Raw genomic sequence first — 27,302 nt, 5'->3', positions numbered from 1 at the left:
AGGTCATTTTAGTTTGGATACAGAGTTCTTTGTCTGAGTTTAAAAAAATCTCTGAGAAAAATCTTGCCAGACTATATGTTCCATATTCAAATAACCAACTCAACATATCCCCATCAGGCATCCAAAAGAAATTAGGCTCCTACTACTATCAGTAGTAGTAGTAGTCTTTGTCATAGTATTAATGTCCTTATGGTCACAAGTCATTTCAGGCAGATAGCTGGTTCATACACCACTGTTATTCTTCACAAACCAAACACACTCAACCCAACTTCTATATTTAACCTGCAAAAATGTCCCATCTCTCACACTGACACATTTATGCAGATTAAGCCTCCTCCGCCACCCCAGTATCCACCTGTGGGGGGTCGTATACACCTGTATTCATTCGTCATTCATTCTCCAACAGCTACACATGGAGCAGAAGTGGCAAACCAGTTTAGCTTAAAGAGCCAAATTAAACCCAAGAGACAGGATATGGATTCCTACACACCAGCAGTGATTCATAGGTTAATTATATAGCGAGTTGCTTACTAAAACAGTTTTCACAAGTTCTTTTTCTTACCTTAGTGGGACACCTGGCAGTCTTTGTTTTCCATAATTATTTTTAGGTCTGGCTTGGGGAGCTAGGATAAGCATGTCTTCAGAAATCCCCAATCACTGTAGGGCTTCTAAGTACCATTAGTGTTCCGTGCTACCTGATATGACGCCAATAAGGGAAAAAATGGCCAAATTGCCTAGTTTTGGGGACATTCCTTGGCCGTGTTGGGATGGACAGAGGTCAAATGGCGCTCCAAGTTTGAGCCTAGTTTGAAGTGAGACAGGGACGTTTAGCAAAGCAGGCAAAACGGTCTCCTATATATTCAGAAAGTCTGTTTTCCTCCTCATATTTTCGCTTAGCATTTTAGGGCTAGCTTAGCTGGAGCACACACGCGCACCTGCACTCGTTGTGTTTACAATTGTGTTACCTTCAGTCAGTATGGGAAATTTCTCGATTGTCACAGAATCGTTATTATTATCCTATTCAGTGTTGTATATCTGTATCATGTCATATCCAAACGCATTTTAATACATTTCAAAAATATTTCTGAAATTTAAAAAAGAGAGAAAGAGCAGGCGCCACCCCTCACGTGGAATACCTGTGGGTGGTATTGTTCCCACAGACAAGATGTTGACATAACTTAAACATTAAAAATACATACTTGGGGTTCAATGTCTACATCCTGAAAACAGAGTCTAGACATTTTCTCTTGAATTACATTATCAGGGTTCCCACGTGTCCTGGAAAACCTGGAAAATGATTGACCAACTTTCCAGTCATGGAAAACATATGGAAAATGAGAAAAAAAAAAAAAAAAAAAAGGTCAAATGTCCTGGAAACTGTTAATTTATCCTGGAAAATGATTTATACTCCCCCTGCCTTGTGACCTTGTGTGCCTAAACTGGCAATTGAAATTGTTTTTCAGTGATTTATTAAAAATATACAAATATTTTTAGAGGAAGTGCAGAAGAGAAAGTAAGAGAGAAGACAAAGTTGAGTTGGGAACTGCCCAAATGAACATTGTAACTCCAGTTTGTTCATGCTGCTGAAATCCTACGCTGTAATTTGTAGGTGTGTTTGCATTATTCTATGATACATTCGTCATATTATTTTTCATAGATAAATTACAGCCATACACTGCACATCAAACGTCTGAGTAATAAACATAGAAACAATCTGGGTAAATGCAAGTTACAACTGTTGAAAAGAACACTTCCAAAGAATGAGGGAGACAGGGGAATTTATTAGTGTATGATGTGATAACTTGTCTCTGTAGCGGTTGAAAATGTCCTGGAAAAGTTCTGGAAAATAATTTCAGGGAAAGAGTGGGAACCCTGATTTTGCCTAAAGGTAATTATGGAATTTTTGCCTACTGATGCCAAAGCCTACTTCATTATTTTTCAACAAGTGATTGAATTTCCACCTCAGCTCCTTCACAAAACCAGCAAGTGGTGACATCAGCATGTTGTTATCAGCAAAACAAACTGGTTGGTTGTGGTTTCTATTAAGTGAAGCGATAATTCGTAAGTGTTCATTATCTAGCAGGGTTAGCATATGACAGATGAAGTAAACATACTGACCTCATTAAAGCTGGCAATGTCCTCACAGTTCTCTGCCACACGACTGTAGAACGGAAGACCTGAAAGATGAAATTTTAGAGGATAAAAATACTTTGATAATGGCATTTCAATTATAAAGCTCAAGGAAAAGATCAATGTTGCTGTTAAATGCACTCAGACAATGAGGTTACTTTAGAGCAACATGCTTCAATCAAATCTGAATAATCTTTAAAGACTTCCAATTAATTTTTCTCAACATTCAACATTTAATAAGTGATTTATCATCATTTACTACAAGATTATCCCCTGGATTTGCATTTTTCAGAGAAATTCAGGTATTTTATTCTTTCATTTACTGATCATCTAGATGTTCATTAAAGTTAAGAGTAAATTCAAAGGTTGTTGTATCAGAACAGTGAAATCCAAAGAAAAAGTGACATTTTGAGTAAAATATATCATGACCTGAATGGAAAAACAAGCATCTACAGGTGCTGTTATGTGGGTGTTGTTGGTAAATCAATTTTGCAGAAGATAATGGTGTTTCCATGTTGACTACAGTGCCTTTAAACATCCAAATGTGTTATATCTGATTCAATTCAAAAGCGGATAAATTGCATTTTACCTAATTATTTCAATGTATTAATAGGTTTTATGGTTCAAAGGTTATGAAACATTCTTGATCAGTGGAGGCTTTTACTTGCTGGTTGCTGCTTAGGTCTTTAAGGGTTAGTAAATAAATACAAAAAGCTGAGATAAAGTGAGACACAGGATTAAAATGTTCTGAACTCCCTAAAAATGTGTTTACATGTCCTATTAAAGACCACTGAAAAACTAATTAGTGCCATGAGTGGCTGAAAAACACACAAATGAGACAGGCTCTTTGGAGCAACAGGAGACGGGAAAGAAAAGCAGACAAATAAATGGCAACAAAATGACTCTCAATGCATCAGGATAGAGATAAACTCAGCAGAGATTGTGACAGAACTCCAAAAATACAAAACTGATAATATTTTTGTCCTGAAAGAAGAGAATTTCTGCATCATATCATATTACATTATAAAAGTAGGCACATGGGTGTTGTTAAAGTAATAAACATACAGGACAGTGAGATCCTTGGTGTAATCTCACTCATCCATGTATGTTATTGCCTGTGTTCACCTGGCTGCTTTGTGATGCTCATGAATAGTGTCGGCCTGCTGCTTTGTTGCTTTAGTTTGCTTTGTGTATCTAAGGCTTTGTGTGTGTTGATGTCGTGTACATAATTTGAACAGCTGACCAGGCTGTAATATATATATACATATATATATATACCTTCTTCAAAACAACCTCATTAGTCTAATTTTACCAACACAAGGTTCTAATAATTACTCTCTGCGCATTTATTGCAAGGTCTTCTGTCATTCCACATACACTTTGCAATATTTTTTTAGAAAACCATCCGCACTTAAAAGTCAAAGAGGCAGACAATATTCCTCCTACATTATTCAAAACAGAGGCTGTCATCGCAGGGTTTTCATCCACCGGGGGACGTGGGTTTACAAAAGTAGATCATGTGAAGCTTATATAAGGTGCTCTTCACAAACTAACATAACATTCTGTTAATCAGGTTGCTTTTTGGGCCTTGACAGCAACACAGAGAAATAAAGCAACAGAAAACGGTATGAAAGGAGGAACTGAAAGAATGCACGGTGGATTAAAGAAGCGAACGACGACTAAGGAGAAAGGATGGAGACGTGACAAACTCAAGCACTGAAGATTGGGCTCTTTTTACCTGGATTTAGAGGCGCTGTAAAACATTTTGTTAATCCGCTTCTGTGTTAGTGTTGTGTTTCTTGTTAACTATAATCAGTTTGTTTCTGTATGCCCCTGCTCTGCTCCTCACTGTGATAATCACCTATTTCTTGATCAGCTCATGAGCTGTAAGAGTGCAAACACAGCATCCTGCAGTGCATTTAAATATGCTACAGTCCAAACAAACAAACCCACTAAAATGCTATCTGCATCTGGAAATACATAAAAAAAAGAGTTTGGTCGAGCAGCAGTGTGGATATCAAGTCTGTGAAAGTTAGAAGCCGGGTTGATAAATGGCACAGCTGGGAATAGCTAATCAAGTAGCTGTATTAGAATATCTATGAAGTCAGTCTAACATTGTGGCACATTTCATTTTGTTCTGATCTGCGTTTCATCCTGCAGGCTACACTTCTTAGCTCAAGCAGAACTTGGAATGTCATTCTTCAATAAAGCCAAGAGCTACAGATAACACATGGGGTTAATTACAGACTTGTGGAAAAAAATCAATTAAGTTTTAATGTCTTGTCTTTGAAGAGGATTCGCTTCTTTTCATTGTCTCAAATGGCATCAAATAACCAGTTTTAGGCTGACTGGTCACAGATCCACATTTTCTTTATTGCTGTTTTTAGACACATCAGTTGGAACTGACACACTGATTTATGGCTTTTTATCTTCTGAAAATACTGGAGATGTTTCTGGATTTCTGGGTCATGTTCCCCACAAATGTTCCTGTCAGACAGGGTTTAACATCTCCCAGCCAGCCTCTCCGGGAGTCATGTACAGTTTGACATGCTCAGTGGGGGCTGGGGTCTTCCTGGCACACCTCTTCCTCTCTAGACAGGAAGGTATTTGAGCTGAAAGCACTCAGGAAACTTGACTGGCAAATAAGATTTGGGTTCAAGATACAAGCAGAATAATACCAGTTTTAGGAAATGCAGTGTTTTACTGAAAGTACTGCTGTTTTTAGTTGATAATACATAGAAAGTAGAGAAAAAGACAGCAATGATAAATAGTTTAGAAGGGAACTGATACTGACCCAATTTAAAATCTTTGGCAATTTGTGGATGTGTATCTGCAAAAACATATAATTAGTGAAATCAGACTCCTTAAAGCCTTTTTTTTTATGTTGTAGCATGACACTATACACAACCATTAAACAGCACTTTAAGATATTAAAGCAAAACAAGTTTAATACTTCTCAATAAATAGTAAAAATACAGCAACTGTAAACACCCAAATCTAATGAATTAATTTGCAGAAGACTAATAGGTTGAAATTTGATGATTATTATGACTTTAGGTTAAAATGTGTACAGTGTGTCTAATAGGCCACAACGTTATCTGAAGTAATACGCTGGAAAATATTTGGTTTGATGTTTTCATTTCATTTGTTTCATGCCTGAAAATTTAAAAAAAAAAAAAAAAAGTCTTTACCTATCTTGTACCTTCCTGTTTATTGATAACACATCATTTGGTATCATATCCAAAATATGACTCCTGTTTTGACCATTAACATGAATGAAACAGATGGACCATGCACCCATACAGCACCACTGTCAGGGCTATTTGCAGTTTTAAAAAAAGATGAACTGCAGCAACTGTGGGGGCATAAAGAGATCTAAACGGTGACTTGAAAAACAGAGGTCATGCGATATCAGTACCCTGGTGAGTTCACTGCAGCACAGAACAAAACACTGAAACTCATTCTTTCCCATACACTCACACAGAGCAGAAAAGAGAGACAGAGAGAAAAAAAAGGTGGGGGTTAGTTCTATCATCCTGCAGAATGGTGATACCCTCAGTAGATGCTAATCATGGATAAATTGGGATTGCACACTTGACAACTGTTACAGGGTGGACTGATTGCTGTCCAAGGTGCTGAAATAACCCTACTCCACTCCACTCCTCATTGTCTCTCCAACACTAGGATCCTTAAAACGTCAATGAAAGAATAAACTGGACCTCTTCCAACTATGCCTCCTTCTTGCCTCTGGCCATACGATTCACACACTCTGCAAAGATTCCCGTTTCATGACAGGAGGGAGCAGATGAAGCCAGAAAACTAGTGGATTGGCAATTATTCCTACCATAAGAGAAGGAGACCCCAATCTCTGCCTTACCCCACCCCCCTACACATAAACAAGTAATCAATGCAGTCTGAGTAACCCACTGGCCTCTTGACATTATAGCTTTATGGTGCGGAAGAGAAAGGAACTCCTAATTAGATATCTACAGGGAATCATAAAATAAAATATAACATAAAACCACTGTAATAGTAACATGTTGAATGTAAACAAATTCAGACCTGCTGATGCTGTTAATGTTAATGGTAAAAAGCCTTGTTAGGTCTTTAATCAATGACTGTTATTGATTTAAGACCTAACTGGGCATTTTTGCCACTTCAACCTGTTTTTCTTGTCTCTGTTTAAGATGACAGGCTGATTAAGGCTAGTTTCCAAGTTCTGCTTCATTGACGCTTAATGAAAAGCGCTGTCACATCATCAGATCTTCAGATTCACTCATCCGTGAGGGGTTTGACCAACTTTTGCGCAATCAGGACCGCCGGTTATCCCACATTCTGCGGTCTAACACAAATCAAGACAAATCAGATAAACCATGCGAAAGAGGTGAGAGTAAAGACACCTTACCCCTGAATGTAACTTTGGCGATCCTGTCACCTTTTCCTCGAAGGTGGGCAACCTTCTTGAGGTGAACCATTAGAGCCATCATTAGTCCACACTGATCGGGGGAGTAATTCTACTCCACACAAACTAAACTTAAACCGTGTCCACACAGCAAAATCTTAAGAAAACCTCTTCGTGCGTCTGGATTCGCAGGACACAAAAGATGTTTTCCATATAGGCAGCATCTAGAATACTTTGTATGTCTGTCTACCAGAGACAAACGTGTGTGTCACATACTCTCCTGGTGGTTGCTCTGTAGCTGCTGCTGGTTTTTTCGCGCATCCAAGGGCTGGCTCTGGGTTTTACTCCTCGCATCCTGCAGGAGGGGCGGGGGATGGGCTAGGGCTTCACTTCAGCATGGAGAGAAGAGATGCTCCTGCTGAAAGATACATACCAGCTCTTTCTTTCTTTCTTTCTTTCTTTCTTTCTTTCTTTCTTTCTTTCTTTCTTTCTTTCTTTCTTTCTTTTTATTTCGATTTGTTTATTTGTTTGTTTGTTTGTTTGTTTACACTCTAGCAGCAAAGCTATTGGTTGAATTCATAACAAATGGGGTTAATAGATTGCCAGTGATCCAGAATAGATGTCGTTACATTTTATGAAAAATAGGTCAAAGTTTACATTTTTTATGAATTTTAAAATTCTTTCTTTCCCCCATTTACTTATAATGGGCGAAATTTCACATGTCTGTAGCAGCAAAACTATTGGTTGAATTCATACCAAATTTGGTTAATAGACTGAGACAATGAAAACTGTGTAAATATATAAATACCATTTAAATATTATACTTTTAAGAATGCTTCCACCTGCCTTTTCTCCATGGTGGGATCAATAAAGTCTCATCTTATCTTATCTTATCTTATCTTATCTTATCTTATCTTATCTTATCTTATCTTATCTTATCTTATCTTATCTTATCTTATTGCCAGTGACCCAGAATAGATGTGATTATATTTTGGGAAAAGTAGGTCAAAGTTAAACTTTTTAAAATCTTTTTTCTTGTCCCATTTACTTATAATGGGCAAAATTTCACATCTATAAAAACATCAGTTTTGTTTAAATCTACTTCAAATTTGGCACTGAGATAGAGGTATTTGATATGCTGACATCAGCACATGCATAGATATAATGACATCAGCTGGATCCATGCCAAAATAAGCCACGATACCTGTGAGGGGCGGGGTTTGTTGTACCTGGCACCACTTGTTATATTTAGAAATAAAATGAATAAAACGAATAAAACTGTATAAATATTGCAATGAGAATGTTTTTTTTTTTTTTTTTTTCCAAAAGTCTCACCCTCAGATCCATAGAATACATAGCTAGAACTTTTTAGCACATTTTTACTCCCAAGGGCAGGAGTCTGTATGCTTTCAGAACTGATTAAAGCTTTATATCTTATAGTATGGGACATCTGCTGACGTTGCCAGGCAACTCTTTCCCCTATAGCATCCTCCTCAGTGAGGATGGATAAAATCAGGGGTAAAATGGTTTTTCAAGCTGTTTCTTAGTAGTGCCACTGCAGAGAAGTGGTCATTGTTTCCACACCGGTAACCTGGCCTGGAGATGACCCCCTACCTGACCCTACATCCCACCTGCTGTCTGCAGAGCTGTGATGCTTGTATCTGTTACAATAAAGGACAGGCTGGTAGCTGAGCCAAGGGGTCTCTAAACAAAGATCAGGGACCTGTCATGAGTAGTAATCCAATGGAAGCATGGGGGGTACATGTCTCTGTCCTAATACTTCAGTCTCCACTATTATCTGGACAGTTTGTTGGTCCAGATTAAATCAGACACCACTCAAATCATCTGCACTGATGGACAATATTAAGCTGTACATTCTGCATCTGTGCCACTTATGGTTTTTGCATTTCAGCCTGAACGTTTTGTAAAATGTCGAGTAATCCAATCTTCCCACTTATACAGTGATGGCATGCAATAAAACAGGTGCATGTGCAGTGTAACACTTGATTTGCTTACAAGACAATCCAATGAACTGAGCTGAGTCAAAGCTGACACAGTGAATCAACAGAGATGCCTTTTTTTTTTTTTTTTTTTTACCAAATGTGCCTTGAGAATTAAGACAGGAGTCAGGACTTGTCACAAATAACCTCAGGCATGTGTATAACAAGACAAGACACCTTGTGCTTAGTGTACTGCTTAAACATTGACTGCATCGGTGACAAGTGAATGAGAACGACAGTAGCAATGTTTGTGAAGGCTGCAGGTTCACCAAACAGAGACTAAAAGAGACAAGTATCTGCTTTAATGACATGTTTAGTCTAAAGATGAATTACATATTTTTGCTGACTCATGCATTCTAAAGATGCTGCAGTGCATGTGTCCCAAAAGTAGGAGTCAATTAATGCTGTTGGGTCTGATCTTCAGGCTGTATTTGAATGTGATATAACCACAAATGACTCACTGAGATTAGGGTTAGATTAATAGGTTATGATGAGAGTTGGATAAGTAATAGAAATAAAGATTTGTTGAGTAACTAGTACTGGCTACTACAGTCAATCAACATCAGTAATGATATTATGAAGGTAAAGTTGCAAAGAGAGAGAATATAAAAACTAACTAACTATTTTATTGTCCCCAGGGGGTAGAAAGATAACCAGCGGCTTGTGTATTTGGTTATGTGGTCACTCCAACCATTGATTTCAGATTTCAGAAGATTAAAACTAGAGAAATGACCTGAGGAGGTTTGTTTTTTCTTATAAAAGAGGCATCACTTTTATTGTTGTGTCATTTGGACTCTTCAGTCATTAAATCTTGATATAACATATTAGAATTACATATACAATGTCAGTACCTTTTCTTTTTAATGCCTTTCACTGTGTGTACAAATGTGTTTAAACCTTAACCCATAAGGACCCAATGTGACATTTGTGGCAGCTCCCAAATGAAATATTCTCTATATTTAACCATCCTTAAGTGGTTTACCACCATTTAATTTAACATTATCTTCTGTATTTTGTGTTTTTTTCTGTGAAAATAAGGTATTTTCCTACATTTAATTCACTGATCATGTAGATGTTCATTAAAACTCAGATTAAAGTTGAAGATTATTATATCAAAAATCAAGACAACTGCTGAAAAAGTTACTTTTTCAGCAAAATATATCATTATCTGGACATAAACCAAGTGTCTCTATACACTGTCATTGATCCAACTCCATGGGTTTTACTGGTGAATCAATGTTGTAGAAGATGACTGTGTTTCCACGTTCACTATGGAGCATCTGAACGTCCGAGTGGGTCATATTTGATGACCATGAAAAGATGACAAACTGTATTTTACATCAATTATTTACATGGATTAATCGATCAAGAGGGATTAAACAGTTTATATCAGCAGATGATTTTAGCAGACAGTGGATATTTGGATCTTTATGGGTTAATTTATGCTCATTACCTTAAAGCATCGCAGATGCTCATGAGTTCATTCATAAACACAGCATGATGTAAATGTTGTTACAGTGCAGATCTAGAGCGTAGCCAACAGAGGGAGGTGTTGGTCTGGATTAAAACCACCTACGGATTGGTAATTAAATCTGATATCATTCATGTTCCTCATTAACAGGACAGGCAGAATTTGATAATTGGCTTCATGTTGTTCTTCAGTGATTACAGTACGCCAGTAACTTCTCACAGATACTGACTAATCTGATTAAAACTAATTATTCTGGCCAAGAGTATTATATGTAGTTTAACTTGTGAACTATGAGAACTGAAAGAAATGTAGATTCATTAACTGGTCGGATGATAGATTTTGGTTAATCTTGCCAGATATTTACAGCAAAGAAAAGGCAGATGTAAACAACATAACACAAAAAAGAGGATTTCTGGGAAACTTGGAGGAATCACAAACAAAAATTGCAAGGAAAAGGCTGGAAAAAATCTCATCCTTGATGAAATTTTGGAAATTTGACTTGAGTGTGATACCTTCTATTTAGATTTATATATGACTAACTGTCTCTCTTTCTTGTTTTCTTTTTTTTTTAACCAATAAAGACCCAAACATCCATCGATGACCAAAAGCATCTACTGATCTAAAATGTTTAAAACTTGTTGATCCACTAATTCTATCAATACAAGTAAATAATTGGTGTGAAATGCAGTTTATCATCTTTTCATGGCCATCAGATATGACCCATTTGGATGTTCAGAGGCTCCATAGTGAACATGGAAACACCGTCATCTTCTACAACATTGATTCACCAGTAAAACTCATGCAGTTTTAATAAATGACAGTGGATGGACACACTTGTTTTATGTTCAATTAATGATATATTTTACTGAAAAAGTCACTTTTTCTGCAATTTTCTCTGTTTCTGATATAATAACCCTCAACTTTAATCTGAGCTTTTATGAACATCTACATGATCAGTGAATTAAATTTTTTGGAAAATACCTGATTTATACTGATAAATATACAAAATATAAAGGATAATATTATACATAAACGGTGATAAACCACTTAAGAAAGGTTAGATGTAGAGAAAATGTCATTTGGGAACTGACATGAAAGTAGCGCTGGGTCTAATACTGGGCACTTAATAGAGATGCAAACAAAATCTTGCTGCACTGTACTGTTTGTGCTCTGCAATGTCAATAAACCCTGTTGTATTGTATTGTATTGTATTGTATTGTATTGTATTTGAATTCTAAAAGACTCAAAAGATCCAAGTCAATGTGAAATGGATCTTTATCATTTTAAGTAACAAAACATTAAAACATTAACTCCGCTTATTTTATTTTATACCACAGGTTAACGTCAACCATCTCACCTTAACATTTAAATTTGCATTCACACCTTTTTCAGCTCTGAAAATAATATACATCTTAAAAACAGAGTTTCTTCCGCCATCTAGTGGTTAAAAAATATTTTAGCAAAGTTGATGTAATTACAAATTAGATCATTTATTGGCTTAGAGTCAGGCCTCTCACACCTGGGACAGTGTGTCATGGAAATGTTTAATCCTTAGATGGATCTGGGGTCTAAGAATAAAACCTGATCAGAGACACAATATAAAACCGGTGGGATTGGAATGCTTGTATAAGTGGCTGTTAATAGGCATCTGCTGCACCTCCCATTAGAATAACACTGTTTGATGGAAAATAAGTGCAAACATGATTACAGTTTGAAATACTGAGGTTAAAACTGAAAGGATACCCAAGTATGTGCAGATATGAATCACTTCTAACACCTCTAATGATCCTCCACCCCTTTGACCAGAAAGGCTCCTGAAGAGGGAGACATTTTGTCACCATTTTTTCCACTTAATTTTATAGATCCACATTCAATAAATCTGAGAGTGATATATTATTACAGAAATAGCATAAGAGTAGTTGTAAAATGGAGGTGAACTGTATTTCCTCATTGTTTCACACTGTTAAATCTCATTTATGACACAGTAAATAGAAATACAGTGTAATATCCCATACATTAAAGCAGAATGGACTAGAGAAGTTTATGGATGTACCGACTGAGATTCTTTTTTCTTTCTTTCTTTCTTTTTTCTTTTTTTTTTTTTTGAAACTGATGGTGAAAAACAGCATTCCCATATGCAGACGGGAGGGGTGGGTTGGTGTGTCCCAGCCCTTCGCATCCAGCTGGTGCGTCGCTCCGCAGCAGTCGTGCGCCACACTCACTATGGCTTTAGGAGTAAGCAGGACGCTCTTGGCGCTATTCGTCACGTTTTGCGCACCAGGATGCGGCTGGGCAGGTAAAAGATCTTAATTACTTATTTTCCCCCCCTTGAACAGGTGCGCATTTTCAATTTGTGCGTAAAATCAAGTCGATATCAATTTTCTGCTCCCTCCTGAACTTACTCAGTGTGCAAATAAGCGATTTTGGTGACTGACCAGTATACTTAAAGAGTCTGTGCAGTGAAAAAGTTTCACTCTTGACGGGAAGTTACCTGCAATATGTATGTGTTGCATGGAGTTTATGTTCCTCTGAAACGTCTAATGAGCCCATTTTAAGTGAATTACAATTTTACATTTGCAGTGCCAACTTTAACCCTTTCATGCATGAATTATGAGATTTTTTTTTTTTTCTGAGCGTTTTTATTCCTCTTTAGGCATGAAAAAAACAATGCAATTTTTAAAAAATTTATGACCCTATTTTTCATGGAGTTACAAAAATGTCCACTCAGCAGGACACCATGCGTTTAGTTTTTGAAGCAAAGAACCATAAATTTAAAACCCATCATCAGAAAGTGATATACTGTGTGAAAAGTATGAAATAAAAACATTTTTCATGCAGCTAATGTGATGTTTTCTCACATTTTAACATACCCTAATACTAGTTATTACTCACTTCATGGAGATAAAATGCAAAAAACAAACTTTTTTGATTAAGAAAACTGTTAATTACAGTCTAATAATAATTAGCAAATGATTTACACTGAAATATATTACTGCAGATCAGGCTTATCAAGAACAGCAAAGTTACAGTAATGGTATTAATTGCAGTGTATGGGATGATGCATAAGTGTCCACTGTGTTGGCTGATATGGAACTAAAACAACAAAACTCATGAATATACAAGAGAATAGCTGTAGAATAGCTGTCCACTGTAGTGAACAGTGTGCATGAAAGGGTTAATTCCTCATTAACACATGAGAAAGGATTAGTTTAAGTACGTAATTGCAGTTAAAATGTACTTTCATCGTTGATACTTTATAGGAGGAAAATATGATGCAGGACCCTAATTAGTCATAAGTCACATGATAAGTTGTGACCTCATACAGTAGGATCAGGCTGGAGCAACCGAAGATGATAAAAATCAGGCAGCATCATGAAATACTATAAAAGATACTTTTTCTTTTTCTGGTATGATGCCAAATGTGTGAGTAAATTGGCTGATGGTTGTGATAAACTGACTGCCTCTAAATGTTAGTTTCATGGGAGAATAGAAGTGGAAGGAGTTCCAGTTTTCTGTCTGTAACACTTCCTCTGGTGCTGTTCTCCTGCATGCCTTTGAAAGTTTATCAAGCATGATAATGGATAATAATATACGCCTGATTTTTACAGCATTGACTGAAAATGCTTTGAACCCATGTGAGATTTGTTTTATTTTTCTTACCAAAAAATAATCGTCCTCAGCTCAGTGATACATCATATTGATGTAGTATTTTTTTGACAGGCATGGGGGGCTGAGAGAGCCACAGCGCACATGTTTTTAAAGTTTCTTGAGTGCTGTTTGTAAAATCAATTTTCAAGGAAAGAACATCCCACATCCCCTAGACAGTAAAATATCCAAAATATCAAAAGTGCCATAAAGCCTTAGGACTTTTGGAGGCCACATTACATCTAGTCTTTTCTTTTCCTCCACTCTTTGCCAACTTATTCAGTTGACTGATTTTGTCAGTTGATCTGTATGTTTCTATATTGCTCCCTCTTACTGTAACTGTAAGCACTTAGAGTATGAGGTCATTGCTCTAAATGCAGTCAGCTGCTATTTGTTTTGCTCTTTTTCCATTTTTTAGGAAGCATTTTCAGTCATGTGCTTTATCTGCAACACTCTACTTGACATCCATTCACCTACGGTATATACATTCACATCTAGGGGCCACTTAGCTTAACCACAGTTCAGTGCAGCTGGCCATCGAGCTGTTCTGCTGGAGCAGTTTGCAGTTTAATGCCTTCCTCTTGGGCATTTTGACAGTAGTTGTTAAGATGAAGAGGAGAGTGTTACTCATTTACTTTCTCCACTCACTTGTCATCAACTTGTCAGTCGAAAATTCTCGATGAAATTGGGCTCAGGAGGATTTCTGGACACCTAGGCGGGAGCCGTGTAAATAGAGAGAACAGAAAAAGTGTGTATTTGGATAATAAATAATGTCAGCTTCTTCCATGCCGCCATAGTCCATCAACTCCTGCAAAGTGAGAATGTAGACAGTAATTGGGACAGAAAGTGGGGGGGGAGAAAGAGAGGATCATGTCTTTGCAGGCCAGAGGAATTTAATTTCTCTGCTCCACTTAACATGTTGGAATTCTGAGGAAAAAATTGTGTGACACAGAAAATCTTCAGGATGAGTAATTTCATAACTTCACCTTAGGAATGGATAATATAATGAATGCACTCATAGCTTATTTTTATTCGTATCTTTTTTTTTTTTCTTTTTTTCTTTTTTTAAAGCTGCCTGCATGACACTCATTTTGGTATTTCACTTTTGTAGCTCTCAGAAACACACATTAATTTAATCATATATAATACTAGGGTAAAGATGATGTTTATGGTTATGGGTTGTTTTTAGTTTTAGTTTTATTGGCTAGAGAGTTCATTTACATATGTTTACAATAATTCTTCTGAGTTTGCAGCACTAAGTGTTTGGCTAGTAGATGCAGAAGCTTGTGTCACATGTTTTCATTAACCCCTTATAGCCCAAATTAGTTTACAATTATATATATTAACCCTTTCATGCATGAATTATGAGAAGCTTAATCAAGATTTTTTCCCCTGAGTGTTTTTATTCCTCTTTAAGCATTAAAAAAGATAATGCAATTGAACATTTTTTTTATGAACCTATTTTTCATGGAGATGCACAAATGTACACTCAGCTGGACACCATACGCTTGATTTTTGAAGCAAAGAAACATGTATTTACTAATATACTGTGTGAAAAATATGAAATAAAAACATTTTTAATGCTGCTAATCTGATGTTTTTTCATATGAAAAAAAAAATGTAAAAAACAAAAAACTGTTAATTACAGTCTAATAATAATCAGCAATTGATTTACACTCATACATGTTGGTGCAGATCAGGTTTATCAAGAACAGCAGAGTGACAGTAATGGTATGAATGTCAGTGTATTATGGGATGGTGCATAAGTGTCCACTCTGTCGGCTGATATGGAACTAAAACAACAAAACCCATCAATATACAAGAGACCAGCTAGAGAATAACTGTCCACTGGAGTGACCAGTATACATGAAAGGGTTAAAAATGTTTGTGTCAAGCAGATTCTAAATTAAGTGGAAATTGTTCATTTAAATACAGCACATACAATAGCTATGTTGCCAAATGGTGACATTAGGTATAATTGGCATAATACAATTGCAGAAAAAATTATTAGACCACCTGTGTTTTCTTCAGTTTCTTGGTCATTTTAATGCCTGATACAACTAAAGGTACATTTGTTTGGATAAATATAATGATAGCAAAAAAAATAGCTCATAAGAGTTTAATTTAAGAGCTGATATCTATCCATTTTCCATGTTTTCTTGATAATAACCAAGATCACTTCAGTTCTTACATCAATATCTATGGCATTGTACTGTCAAAAACAGTGCTTTTAGGCATTCTGTGTTTTCTTTTCTGTTTGTTTTTTGTCACATGATACACATAGGAGTTAGTACTTGATTGTATAACCATTGTTTTTGATGACTTTTGATGGTCTAATAATTTTTTCCGTGACTGTAGTAATTAAACAAATTTCTCTTCTCAGGTATGTAGATTATTTAATTGATGCTACAATACCTAAAATTATGAAGAAATTTGATCCTAGATCCAGATCAATGAACGACAGGTCACCAGGTAACCAGGTAATATATGCACATGCAGAAGGACTGTGGAGCAGCACCTTATTAAAAAACAGTAATAGATTGGTGACAATGACCTACAAGGGGTTAACTCTCAAGCCAGTGTTTTTGTGACACTTAAATTTACCATACCATACCATACCATACCATACCATACCATACCAATTTTATTTATAAAGCACTTTAACCCTTTAACTGCCAGCTCAACCATATGGTTGAGTTACTCATCAGGTTCCTTATCAGGTTCCTCTTAGTCTGGTAGTTAAAGGGTTAAGAACTTTACAGCTGGCCAAAGTGCCATACACGAATCATAAAACAAGGAAATAAGTAAGTAAATAAGTAAAAACAGTGTGCAAAGGGGGCTCAGAACAACAAAATACAACCATCATCAAAACTAAGAGGAATTAAAATCTGATAAAAACAGCATAGGAAATATAAAAAACAAAAAAGAAACCGCTCACTTATTGATTAAAAGCCAACAGGAGAAAGTGTGTTTTTAGACGTGATTTAAAAACAGACAGACTGAGCCTGTCTAACATCTAAGGGCAACTGGTTCCACAGCTTTGGGGCAACAACAGAAAAGGCACTGTCCCCCATGAAGAATTTAATCCACTTCTGAAAAAAGATATCTATATTGTTTAACATTCAGGCAAAATATACTGAGGTATGATTTTTAGTGCACATCACCCAGTCCTTCTAAAACGTTCTGGGATTAGGAAAATATGAATCCAGTGGAGAAATGATGAAGCCTAGAGCTCCTGCGTCTAATATTTTCCACAACATGTTTGATCACCTGAAATGGGTTGACCTAGAAGTCCCCACCTAACCCACCTGAAACCTGACTGCCTGTCAGACCTGCCAGCATCGGCATGTATGGTGTCATGATGTAATTTAAGGTGCTTATCCTTTTGTTTAAACAAGTACCACCTGGGCCATGAGCACACCTGTCACAGCACTGTACATGTCAGCATAGTAAATGTGTTACAGGAAGATATAGCATAAACTAACACTACAACATGTCAGTCTCCATCAGGAGGTGAGAATGTGAATCAGATGGGAAAGGCAGCTGGTTAAAGTGAGCTTTTGACCACCAACACTGAAATGCAAAATATTTTCATAGACTGTAGTTCTAATTGACAGCTCCTTCTTTTACTGACACATATGTATGTGTGTAACTGTCCCAAGCAAAATAATTACTCACATAAAAATACATTCTTAGTCAGCTTGACCTCTTAAATAAGGCTTAACCAGCGATAATAAAATAGCAGCATCTACTTTGATGTTCTGGTGATTGATGTGCTCTATGTGAACGACTCCAGTCAGGGGCAACAACCCTATGGTACAGATGATTACTGGAGAGAGTTTACTGAAAGTCAGAGGTGAGAGGAATCTAAACCTGACAGAAGTTGCCTCTGGCCTCGCTTACACTAATTATCCATCATTGTGAACACTTTAAGGCAGATGTTCCCAACCTTTTTTGGCTCGTGACCCCATTTTAACTTCACACATCTCTGGTGACCCCAGACTTTCAAAACGGAGACTTTTTTTTTGTTGTTGCTAAAATTAATTTGTTTTTGATCGTGTAATAGTTTGCTATACTATGTTGCAAACAATCGTTAATTTTAGACAACATTTAGTCTATATAATGTATATTATTATGGAGGGAGGCAGAAAAGCCAGGTGTAGATTACTGCACAAAGTGAGAATTTTATTTTCCGTGGTCAGGATATGTACAGTCAGTCCAGCTTGTATTTACAAGGCTGACAATTAATACTGAACAAACAAGAACTCAAACTATAAATTATGAAAGAGCTGCAGCATCTGAAACCGACCACAATGAACATTTGAAAGATAAACAGAACCACAGTGCCTCAGTTTCAGCTTCACAGTTTGTCATGTCTTTTATGTACACTGCAAAAATCTAAATCTTACCAAGTGTATTTTTCTCATTTCTTGTCAAAATATCTCATCACATTTAAAATAAGACATAATCACCTAAAGAGTAACTTTTCAGTGAGATATAAGAACTTATTTTTAGACAATAGATCTCGAAAATCTTCTTTCAAGAAATCTTACCAAGGTAATTTTCACTAGTTCAATTGGTAGATTTTTTTTTTTTTTTGCTTAATTCAAGATTTTTTTTTTTTTTTTTTTTTTTTGTTTCAGATTTTTTTTTTCTTTGCTTAATTCACGCAAAAAAAAAAAAATAAAAAAAAAATCTGCCAATGGAACAAGTGAAAATTACCTTGGTAAGATTTCTTGAAATAAGATCTATTGTCTAAAAATAAGTTTTTACATCTCACTTACAAGTTACTCTTTAGGTGACTATATCTTATTTTAAGTGTGATGAGATATTTGGATACTTGGAAAGATTTAGATGTTTACAGCGTGTTAGGATTGTCTCTCTCAACTCACCATATATATTTTTTATTAATAAGTTGTTGGGTTTTTTTTTCTATCAATTACTAGAAATTTCATGCGACCCCATTTGAATTCCAGGTGACCCCAAGATTGAAAAACACTGCTTTAAGGTCATATTTTTCTAAAGTTTTAAACTACTAGTGACATCTGAACATCTGATCAAATGCTCTAGTTGGTTTTTACTTCACAAAATCATGTTGTTCATAGTGGAAATTTGCTCAGTTGTCAAGAAACTGCAGGAGAAAGAGTTCCATGACTCTAAGTAGCTTTAAGATGTAAGATATTTATTCATGTTGGCTTCAAAGACTTGACAGTGAATTCCTGTTCTCAGAAGCTGACAGTCTCAATATCTATGTATATATTTTCTTCTTCGTGTGACACTCTTGTAGGATCCACTCACTAAGACGTCACACTCAATCTGATGGCTCCTCTAAGGATATTAATCTCCCAAAACACTCATCCTCCTCCACCGACACAGACGCGCATTCACTGGCAGTCGCCTGGTTGATGATAGAAGATAAAAGAGGGGGACAGTTATTAGGGGTTAACACCAAACTCATTAGGGTGAATGGGAGGTCAGCATCTGTGGTTTTTGCGGCGAGGTGAGAAGGTGCTCCTGTAAAAGTGGAGCATATTGCAGGTGCATGAGCGCAAGTATTTTCTAGAACAGCTTTACAGGAGCCCTTTGACCTCAGGGCTTACCTGCATGTGGCGCTGATACTGAACTACACATGCACATACACGTGTGTGTCAGCCTGAGAATCTCTGTGTATCTCTCATGTCGGTCATACACCCATGTTCTATGACTCTCACTCTATCTCTTACTCTTGCTATTTCTCAATCACACATTCATCAACTAAAGACAGTGATGTAATAACCCTTAGGCCTTGCACTCATTCTTCAAATAGTTAATACTTTCCACTGTCTAACTCAATTTTACTCTATTTGTCTGTATTTCCATTTTCTATTCACAAACACTGCATTTAAAAAAAAAAGGAGCTATTGTCGTGGTTTCCTATGGTAACGCCCTGAAACTAAGTCTTGTTTCTGTAAGATTATGATGTTACAACCACTCAGTTACTTAACTGCTTCTCAAACTGTTTATTCTTGGACAGCAATCATGCATCTGCTGTGCTTGAAGGGGTCTTGATTTAATCAGAAATATCTGCTTTGCCCTTGGATCATACATGTACAAAGAGGCCAAATCACAGGATGATGTCTGGACAAAGGATCAGATCCCCTCCTACGTAATGCACAACCTTATTGAAAACAGGACACAAGGGACTGAAGTGTGTCCAGACTTGTGTCAGTGAAGTCTGCCACAAACAGCTGTTAAAACTGACCCTTCAGTAACTATGCATTAATGAGGAAATAACGAGTCAGGATTTGGTTTGTGCCTTAAGCCGGAATACAATTTCACACGCTTTCATGCATCTAGTTGTAAGCTGATGTGAGTCTGGAGGCCCTCTGCCAGAGTGGTGTTATCTACAGACATCAGAAAGAGCTATGAGATGGTCTTTCAGCACACACTAAAACCTCATGTTAAGCAGAGACGACATTGTAAGCCTCCGAAGAACTGTGACCATCTGTAAACAGCAGAACAAGAGGCCTGAGAGGCATTTGTCTCTGAAACAAATAAAATGCACAGATCCAGCTGGGAGCACACCTGCAGACAACACCGATTTAAAGTGATGGAGTGATTTTGTGACAATATTAAACTAAAGCCTCTGCTGTAAACCTCTAGGGAGCACATATACTCATAAGGACCAGCTGTTTATGAGACAAACAGACACTACTGACAATTATATATGACAGCAGTGTATGACCAGCATGCTAATAAACCTTCCACTTCTCTGCTCAAGTATTGCATATGCCTGCAATTTGCCCAGTTCTGCTGCTGATCAATATTTTGAAATGAACATGGCTCGACTGTGTAATACAGTTACAGAGAATTTTTGCCTAATAATTACAGCTCTTCACATTATCTATTAGTGTCCATCAAATTGTGGTGTTTTATGCTTTACTCTTGCAGTCTACTTGTATGCTCACATCAGCATTGTTTATATATATACAAATAAATACAAATATAATGTAAATGCTGAGTATTTAGCTGCTTAAGAGCAAGTTTGAGAGCAGAGCTAATAGGACTTGAGTCTATATTCTTTCCTTTATTTAGGATCCCCATTAGCTGTACCATAGCTACAGCTCTTCTTCCAGGGGTCCTTACAATAATCTTTACAACTTGTCAATGTGAATAACATATAATATAATCATACAAAACAATTTTCACATACTACATAACATACAAAAAAACAGACAAAAACACAGACATGACAGCTCCTTTAAGTCAGCAGCAGTATAGTATATACAGTACATATATTCAATTAACCCAGATATCAATCATTTTGGGTCAATAGATATTTCTTAACCGACTCCTTAAATTTCATTTTACAGTTTTCTTGTGTGATGTGTTCCGATAGTTTGTTCCATTCTTGCATAGCTCTGTATATTACCATTCTTTTCATTGCATTTGTTCTTGATTTGGATAGTGTAAAATATAAAGATGGAACTGGAAAAAAATCAAAATCTTACCAAGTGTATTTTTCTCATTTCTAGTCAAAATATCTCATCACACTTAAAATAAGACATAATCACCTAAAGAGTAATTTTTCAGTGAGATATAAGTACTTATTTTTAGACAATATATCTTGAAAATCTTATTTTAAGAAATCTTACCAAGATAATTTTCACTTGTTCCATTGGCAGATTTTTTTTTTTTTTTTTAGCTTAATTTAAGAAAGAATCTGCCAATAAAACCAGTGAAAATTATCTTGGTAAGATTTCTTGAAATAAGATTTTCAAGATCTATTGTCTAAAAATAAGTTCTTACATCTCACTGAAAAGTTCCTCTTTAGGTGTTTATGTCTTATTTTAAGTGTGATGAGATATTTTGACTAGAAATGAGAAAAATACACTTGGTAAGATTTTGATTTTTGCAGTGTAAGAGCGAGTTGGTGGAGAGCAGAGCTAAAAAGACTTGAGTCTTTACACCGGAAAAAATCTAAATCTTACTAAGTGTATTTTTCTCATTTCTAGTCAAAACATCTCATCACAATTAAAATAAGACATGATCACCTAAAGAGTAACATTTCAGTGAGATAGGAACTTATTTTTAGACAATAGATCTTGAAAATTGTATTTCAAGAAATCTTACCAAGGTAATTTTATTTGGTTCCATTGGCAGATTATTATTATTATTATTTTTTTTTTGCTTAATTCAAGCAAAAAAATCTGGAACAAGTGAAAATTATCTTGGTAAGAGTTCGTGAAATAAAAATAAGTTCTTATATCTCACTGAAAAGTTACTCTTTAGGTGATTATGTCTTATTTTAAGTGTGATGAGATATTTTGACTAGAAATGAGAAAAATACACTTGGTAAGTTTTAGATTTTTTCCAGTGTGTAATCTAACTTCACTTTGCTGGAGTCATGTGATACAATGCATGTAATGTTGATCTGCTGGATAATTCTGTTTCCTCGACATTACATGGTGTTAGCATCCAAACTACAGCAGGACTGAGCAAATAGACTGTTCCCATCCAAAACAGACTGATTACCGTTAACAATGTTTGAAGTACCTATAACTGGCCAAGAAGCTGAATGAAGACTGTTCATTGTCTTGAGCCTGTCGCATCCAATCAGATCCTCATTTATTTATTTAACCATTTGATTCGTTTGTATCTTTCAGTGCTGTTTATGCTTCAACAAAATCAGAGTAACTGTGAATGCCAAGTATAATAAATAGAGAGGATTTGTCCTGATGGCACTAAAGTGGAGGTGTGAACAGTAGGGTATAATGCTGTAATGTTCAACAGGCCTTAACGTTTCCTATAAAAGTCAATGCAAAGTGCACTATGGAAAAGATACTGTTAAAATAAACTTTTAACAGACAAATTATCCAGGCATTTATGTTTTGCAGCAGAGAAGCCCCTGCGGTCACACAATGGAAAACAGACATCTGTGGACAAGGGCCTGAGAGAGAGCTGGGAGCCTTCGATCCATCTGGATGGAAGACCTGTGGACCGGTTTGTAATCAGTTCCAACAAACCCATGAGAGCTCATCGCTTCACCAAAGAGGGCAAGGACAACCACTCTCATCCTCTGGAGGACGTAGGTAAGATGAAAACAGAACGTTCTGATAAAGAGAGGGCCGAGAGCGAGATCGAAGCGTGAAACGTATTAGATCACGTCGCTGAAAGTGTCTCTGGCACTGGGCGTGATTGAGGGGTATGAATGCATCAAGTGGGAACAAATGACTATGTGTGTCAGAGGGACCTGAGGAGGACTGGTAGCACTGTTAGACAAAAAAGTAATTCAGAAGAAAATAAATGGACAGAGTGTAAGAAAGAGACTTTTGGCTTTCACCATGGAGTGAGCTTTCAGATCCAGAGTTCTGCACTTTCTCAAGACAAGAGCCAAAAAAGAGGAGGGGATGAACAAATCTGTGTACAAAGCAGAGGCAGAAGGAGGTGAGGTGGATGCATGTGAGTGTGTGATGGATATTTATCAGTGGATTAGTTCATCATTGGATGTGCTGCTATCCAAATCGGCCAGAAAAAGAAAAAAAGAAAAAAGTGTAATGCTGTGGTGGTTTGCATGACCAGAGATCGTCAAACCAGCTTGGAAGGCAGGGGTTATTTTAGGATTTGGAAGTGGACACTATTTTTAGGTCTTAACAGCTTCTCTGGTAATTCCTAATCCCGCCTTGTAAAAGGAAAGACAGGTCTTTATGTTTCTATACACATGCAGTTTGCAGTGTTGACACAGTCTAGCCTGCTTTTGTCATTATTCCATTTTCCCTCTGTCCTTGGCATCTCAGGCCCATACTTCATCAGCGGTTCAAAGTCTGCAGCCAACCCGTCTTTTCCACATCCAAACCCAGCCCAGCTCCTATAACACAATCCCCTGTGTTGTGGTCACTTGTGTGTGTGCAACACTTGTGTGTTTGATGATGCTTGTTGTGGTGGAGGATAGGGCGGTGCCAAGTTGTGAAGTCATGTATTGTCTTGTATTGTGTCTAACTCAGCGTCAGCACATTTATTATGCATCCATGAATTTTTTATTTATTTATTTATTTTTTTTATGTTTGCTGTTTATATGTGTGTCTCACTTCTCTGTGGCGGCCTTGTGGTCTATCCAGCTCCGGTGCAGTTTGCCATAAATCTCTGGCAACTGAGCTGTGTCTCAGAGTTGCCTTTCCAGAAAATTCCTTGCAGATCGTGTGTTGTTCCCCCAGCAGCATGAGAGCAGCATCAGTCGTCATAAATAACACCATGCTGCTTGCCTCTGCATCATTAATGTGTCTGGCCAGCCTCTGTTGGAGTAAAAAAGCAAAAGATATGACTTATTAGAAGTGACAAGGAGTGAGATAGAGAGCAGAGGGAGAGCGAGAAGAAATGCCAGTTTTCCTACTGATAACAGTAAATTTTAACTGCGTAGATTAGTAAAACGTGAATACAGATGGGTGACAAATTAAAGGAAAAAAAACAATATGAAGTGACTTAGCAAGGTGTTGGACCACTGTGTGCTGCATATTCCCTTAGTTCAGTGGTTCCCAAACTCTTTTGGCTCGACACCCCATTTTAACATCACAAATTTCTAGCGACCCCAAACATTCAAAACTGAGAGTTTTTTAATGTGTTTTTGATCATGTAATTGTTTGCTATACTATGTTGCAAATAAATGTTAATTTTAGACAACATTTAGTCTATACAATGTATATTACTATGGACGAAGGCAGAAAAGCCAGGTGTAGATTACTGCACAAAGTGAGAATTTTATTTTCCTTGGTCAGGATATGTGCAGTCAGTCCAGCTTGGATTTACAAGGCTGACAATTAATACTGAACAAACAATAACTCAAACTATGAATTATGAAAGAGCTGCAGGATCTTAAACCGACCACAATGAACATTTGAAAGATAAACAGAACCACAGTGCTTCAGTTTCAGCTTCAAAGTTTTCCTTTATGTATTGTGACTGTCTCTCTCAACTCACCATATATTTTTTATTAGTAAGTTTTTATTTGCTATTTCTTATCAATTACTAGAAATTTCAGGCGACCCCATTTGAATCCCAGCCGACTCCAAGGTTGAAAAATACTGCCTTAGTTGGTGTTTTGATGGTGGCGGAGAACGCTGTCCAATGCATCGATAAAAAACCTCCCGTATTTATTTGGCTGGAGATCTTGTAACTGCAGACATCACATCATTTTTATACTGATCAAACCGTCCAGAGAACCCTCATACCCTAGAGATGAGGAAAAGAGCAGTGGTCAAATATGGCAAAGTATTTCTATTTTATGCAGATTTATACAGGGTTATTCAAAAAGAATGAACTGATTTCATTACACAATATTTTAATATGGAAGAGTCATAGAAAACTCCAGCCAAGTCACAAGTATTCTACTCACAATCAACTTTTATTTCCTGTCTTACAAGTGTTCAATGTGGCCACCACCTGCAGCACAGACAACATTAATGCAACAAGAAAAGCACTCAGAGAGCACAGACCTCCGCCAAGACAGATCTGCCCCCCCCCAATCACCACCAAAATTGAATCATTTCTTCCTTGCGCCAGTATCAACATTTTCTGAAAATTTCATGAAAATCTGTCCATAACTTTTTGAGTTATCTTGCTAACAAACAAACACGCACGCAAACACACACACGCAAACACATAAAGTAAAGTGATCCCAATACCTTCTGGCAGAGGTAATAAGAGAATTCCTTCCAAACACATATCAGCATATCACCATCCACTGAGTTGATCGCTGTTGTTATTCGATGTTTAAGGTCATCAAGGTTAGTGGGTAATGGTGATACATAAACATGATCTTTTTACCCATCCCACACGGTGAGGTCTTGGGCCCCTTTCTGACCAATCCATCATTGGGGCACTTTTTCATTTAAAAAAGCTCAAACTTAGAAAACTCCTCTCTCAAATGGTCACTGACTTGTTCCATGATGATGCTTGAGAGCTGAAGCAATGCATCATGAAATCAGTTCATTCTTTTTGAATAACTCTGTACTTCTAATTCATTTCAACTCAGAAACAAACATTGTACAGTCATGGAAAAAAATTATTAGACCATCGAAAGTCCTCAAAAACAATGGTTATGCAATCAAGTACTAACTCCTGTGTGTATCATGTGACTAAAACAGATAGAAAAGAAAACATGGAATGCCTAAAAGCACTGTTTTTCTCAGTACAATGCCATAGCTATTGATGTAAGAACTGAAGTGATTTTGGTTATCATCAAGAAAACATGGAAAATGCCTAGATATCAGCTCTGAAATTAAACTCTGATGTGCTATTTTTGTTGTTACCATTCTATTTGTCCAAACAAATGTACCTTTAGCTGTACCAGGCATTAAAATGAACAAGAAACTGAAGAAAACAAGGGTGGTCTAATAATTTTTTCCATGACTGTATGTTTTAATCCATGACAGTTTTAGTTACATTTCCCATCCCCTGCCTGTTCCTGCATGTCTGTCCTCTAAATATGTTGATTTTTTAATGTGTGTGAAACTGAAAGATTAAGTGTACATTTATGGATTGAGAAAATTCTCTTTCTTCTTAAGATAAATACAAAAACATTCTTGGATTAACTACAAAACGAATTGTCACACAGCTGAAGACAGAACTGTTTTTCATGAAAAGATACATGATTCTCAAAGGATGGAAACATTACAAACAATTCCATGATCCTGCAGAATATGATGCATTGCTGAAAAACTACACACCATTAAATCAGATAAGAATTAACCTTTTGATGCATGAATTATAAGGACCTTAGTCAAGATTTTTTTCCTTATTGTGTTTTTTTTCCTCTTTAGGCATGAAAAAAACAATGTGATTGAATTTTTTTTTTTATGAACCTGGTTTTTATGGAGTTACAAAAATGTCCGCTCAGCTGGACACCATGCGTTTAATTTTTGAGGAAAAGAAACATGTATATAAAATGTAATATCAGAAAGTGATATACAGTGTGAAAACTATAAATTTTTTTTAAAAAATGCAGCTAATATAGGCCCAATCCCGAGTCATCCCTTAGCCCTACCCCTTGGCTCTTGCACTTGCCACTACCCCTTGAAACGGAGCTGTAAGGGGTAGGGGTTGAAACATTCCCCTATGAAATGGGACAACCCTTTGTGACCTGTTACATCATCTGCAGTCATCGATGCCGCTATAAACAGATGCAAAAACTTTGTTTCCAAAAGTATTCATCATGTTGTCAGTAGCTGTAACCATTTCTGTTCCATGGGCTTTGATCATCTTTTTGCGGCTGCCAACTATAAACTGCAGAAATGCGATCTATGACACATTGAAACAGCATTAAATGGTCGATCAAATGATTCAGTTGTTTACGAAGAAAATACGTATATTTGTGTGTTTCTTTCATCACACTGCTGCACTTTTTTGGCTCTGTTTACCTCCATCTTGCCAATGATTCGAACAGAATTATGGGAAGTTTCTCCTACCCCTCCGTTCGTAGTGTGGTCCTGAAAAATCTCTGTTTCAAGGGTTTTACAGCCCTCGAAACCCCTCAGCCCTTCCCTTCTGTCTAATTGAGAATCTGGACAACACTACCCCTTCTCGTGTACGCGCAAAACAGAGGGGTAGGAGTAAGGGGGAGGGCTAAGGGGTGAATTGGGATTCAGCCATGATGTTTTCTCACATTTTAACATACTCTAAT

At 36.8% G+C, this 27,302-nt stretch overlaps 2 protein-coding genes across 17 annotated transcripts in view; one reads left to right on the top strand and one right to left on the bottom strand.

Moving 5' to 3' along the window:
* The window catches only part of otofa (otoferlin a), a 109,845-nt gene extending 103,001 nt beyond the window's left edge, over positions 1-6,844 (bottom strand). For all 13 annotated transcript variants that reach the window (XM_030128187.1, XM_030128195.1, XM_030128198.1 and 10 more), the window contains exons 1-2: positions 6,536-6,844; positions 2,119-2,177 (exon numbers count right to left, since the gene is read on the bottom strand). In XM_030128187.1, coding sequence (XP_029984047.1) covers positions 2,119-2,177; positions 6,536-6,617 — 141 coding nt within the window. In that variant the 5' untranslated portion in view covers positions 6,618-6,844. The remainder of the gene's footprint in view (positions 1-2,118; positions 2,178-6,535) is intronic.
* A 5,324-nt stretch (positions 6,845-12,168) lies between these two features.
* The window catches only part of fndc1 (fibronectin type III domain containing 1), a 78,604-nt gene continuing 63,470 nt past the window's right edge, over positions 12,169-27,302 (top strand). For all 4 annotated transcript variants that reach the window (XM_030129214.1, XM_030129213.1, XM_030129215.1 and 1 more), the window contains exons 1-2: positions 12,169-12,299; positions 22,525-22,719. In XM_030129214.1, coding sequence (XP_029985074.1) covers positions 12,227-12,299; positions 22,525-22,719 — 268 coding nt within the window. In that variant the 5' untranslated portion in view covers positions 12,169-12,226. The remainder of the gene's footprint in view (positions 12,300-22,524; positions 22,720-27,302) is intronic.

This window comes from Sphaeramia orbicularis, chromosome 24 (genome assembly GCF_902148855.1).
Source record: "Sphaeramia orbicularis chromosome 24, fSphaOr1.1, whole genome shotgun sequence".
NCBI lineage: Eukaryota > Metazoa > Chordata > Actinopteri > Kurtiformes > Apogonidae > Sphaeramia > Sphaeramia orbicularis.
Note: the sequence above shows the minus strand (reverse complement) of the source record. Positions and strands in the feature narration are given on the sequence as shown.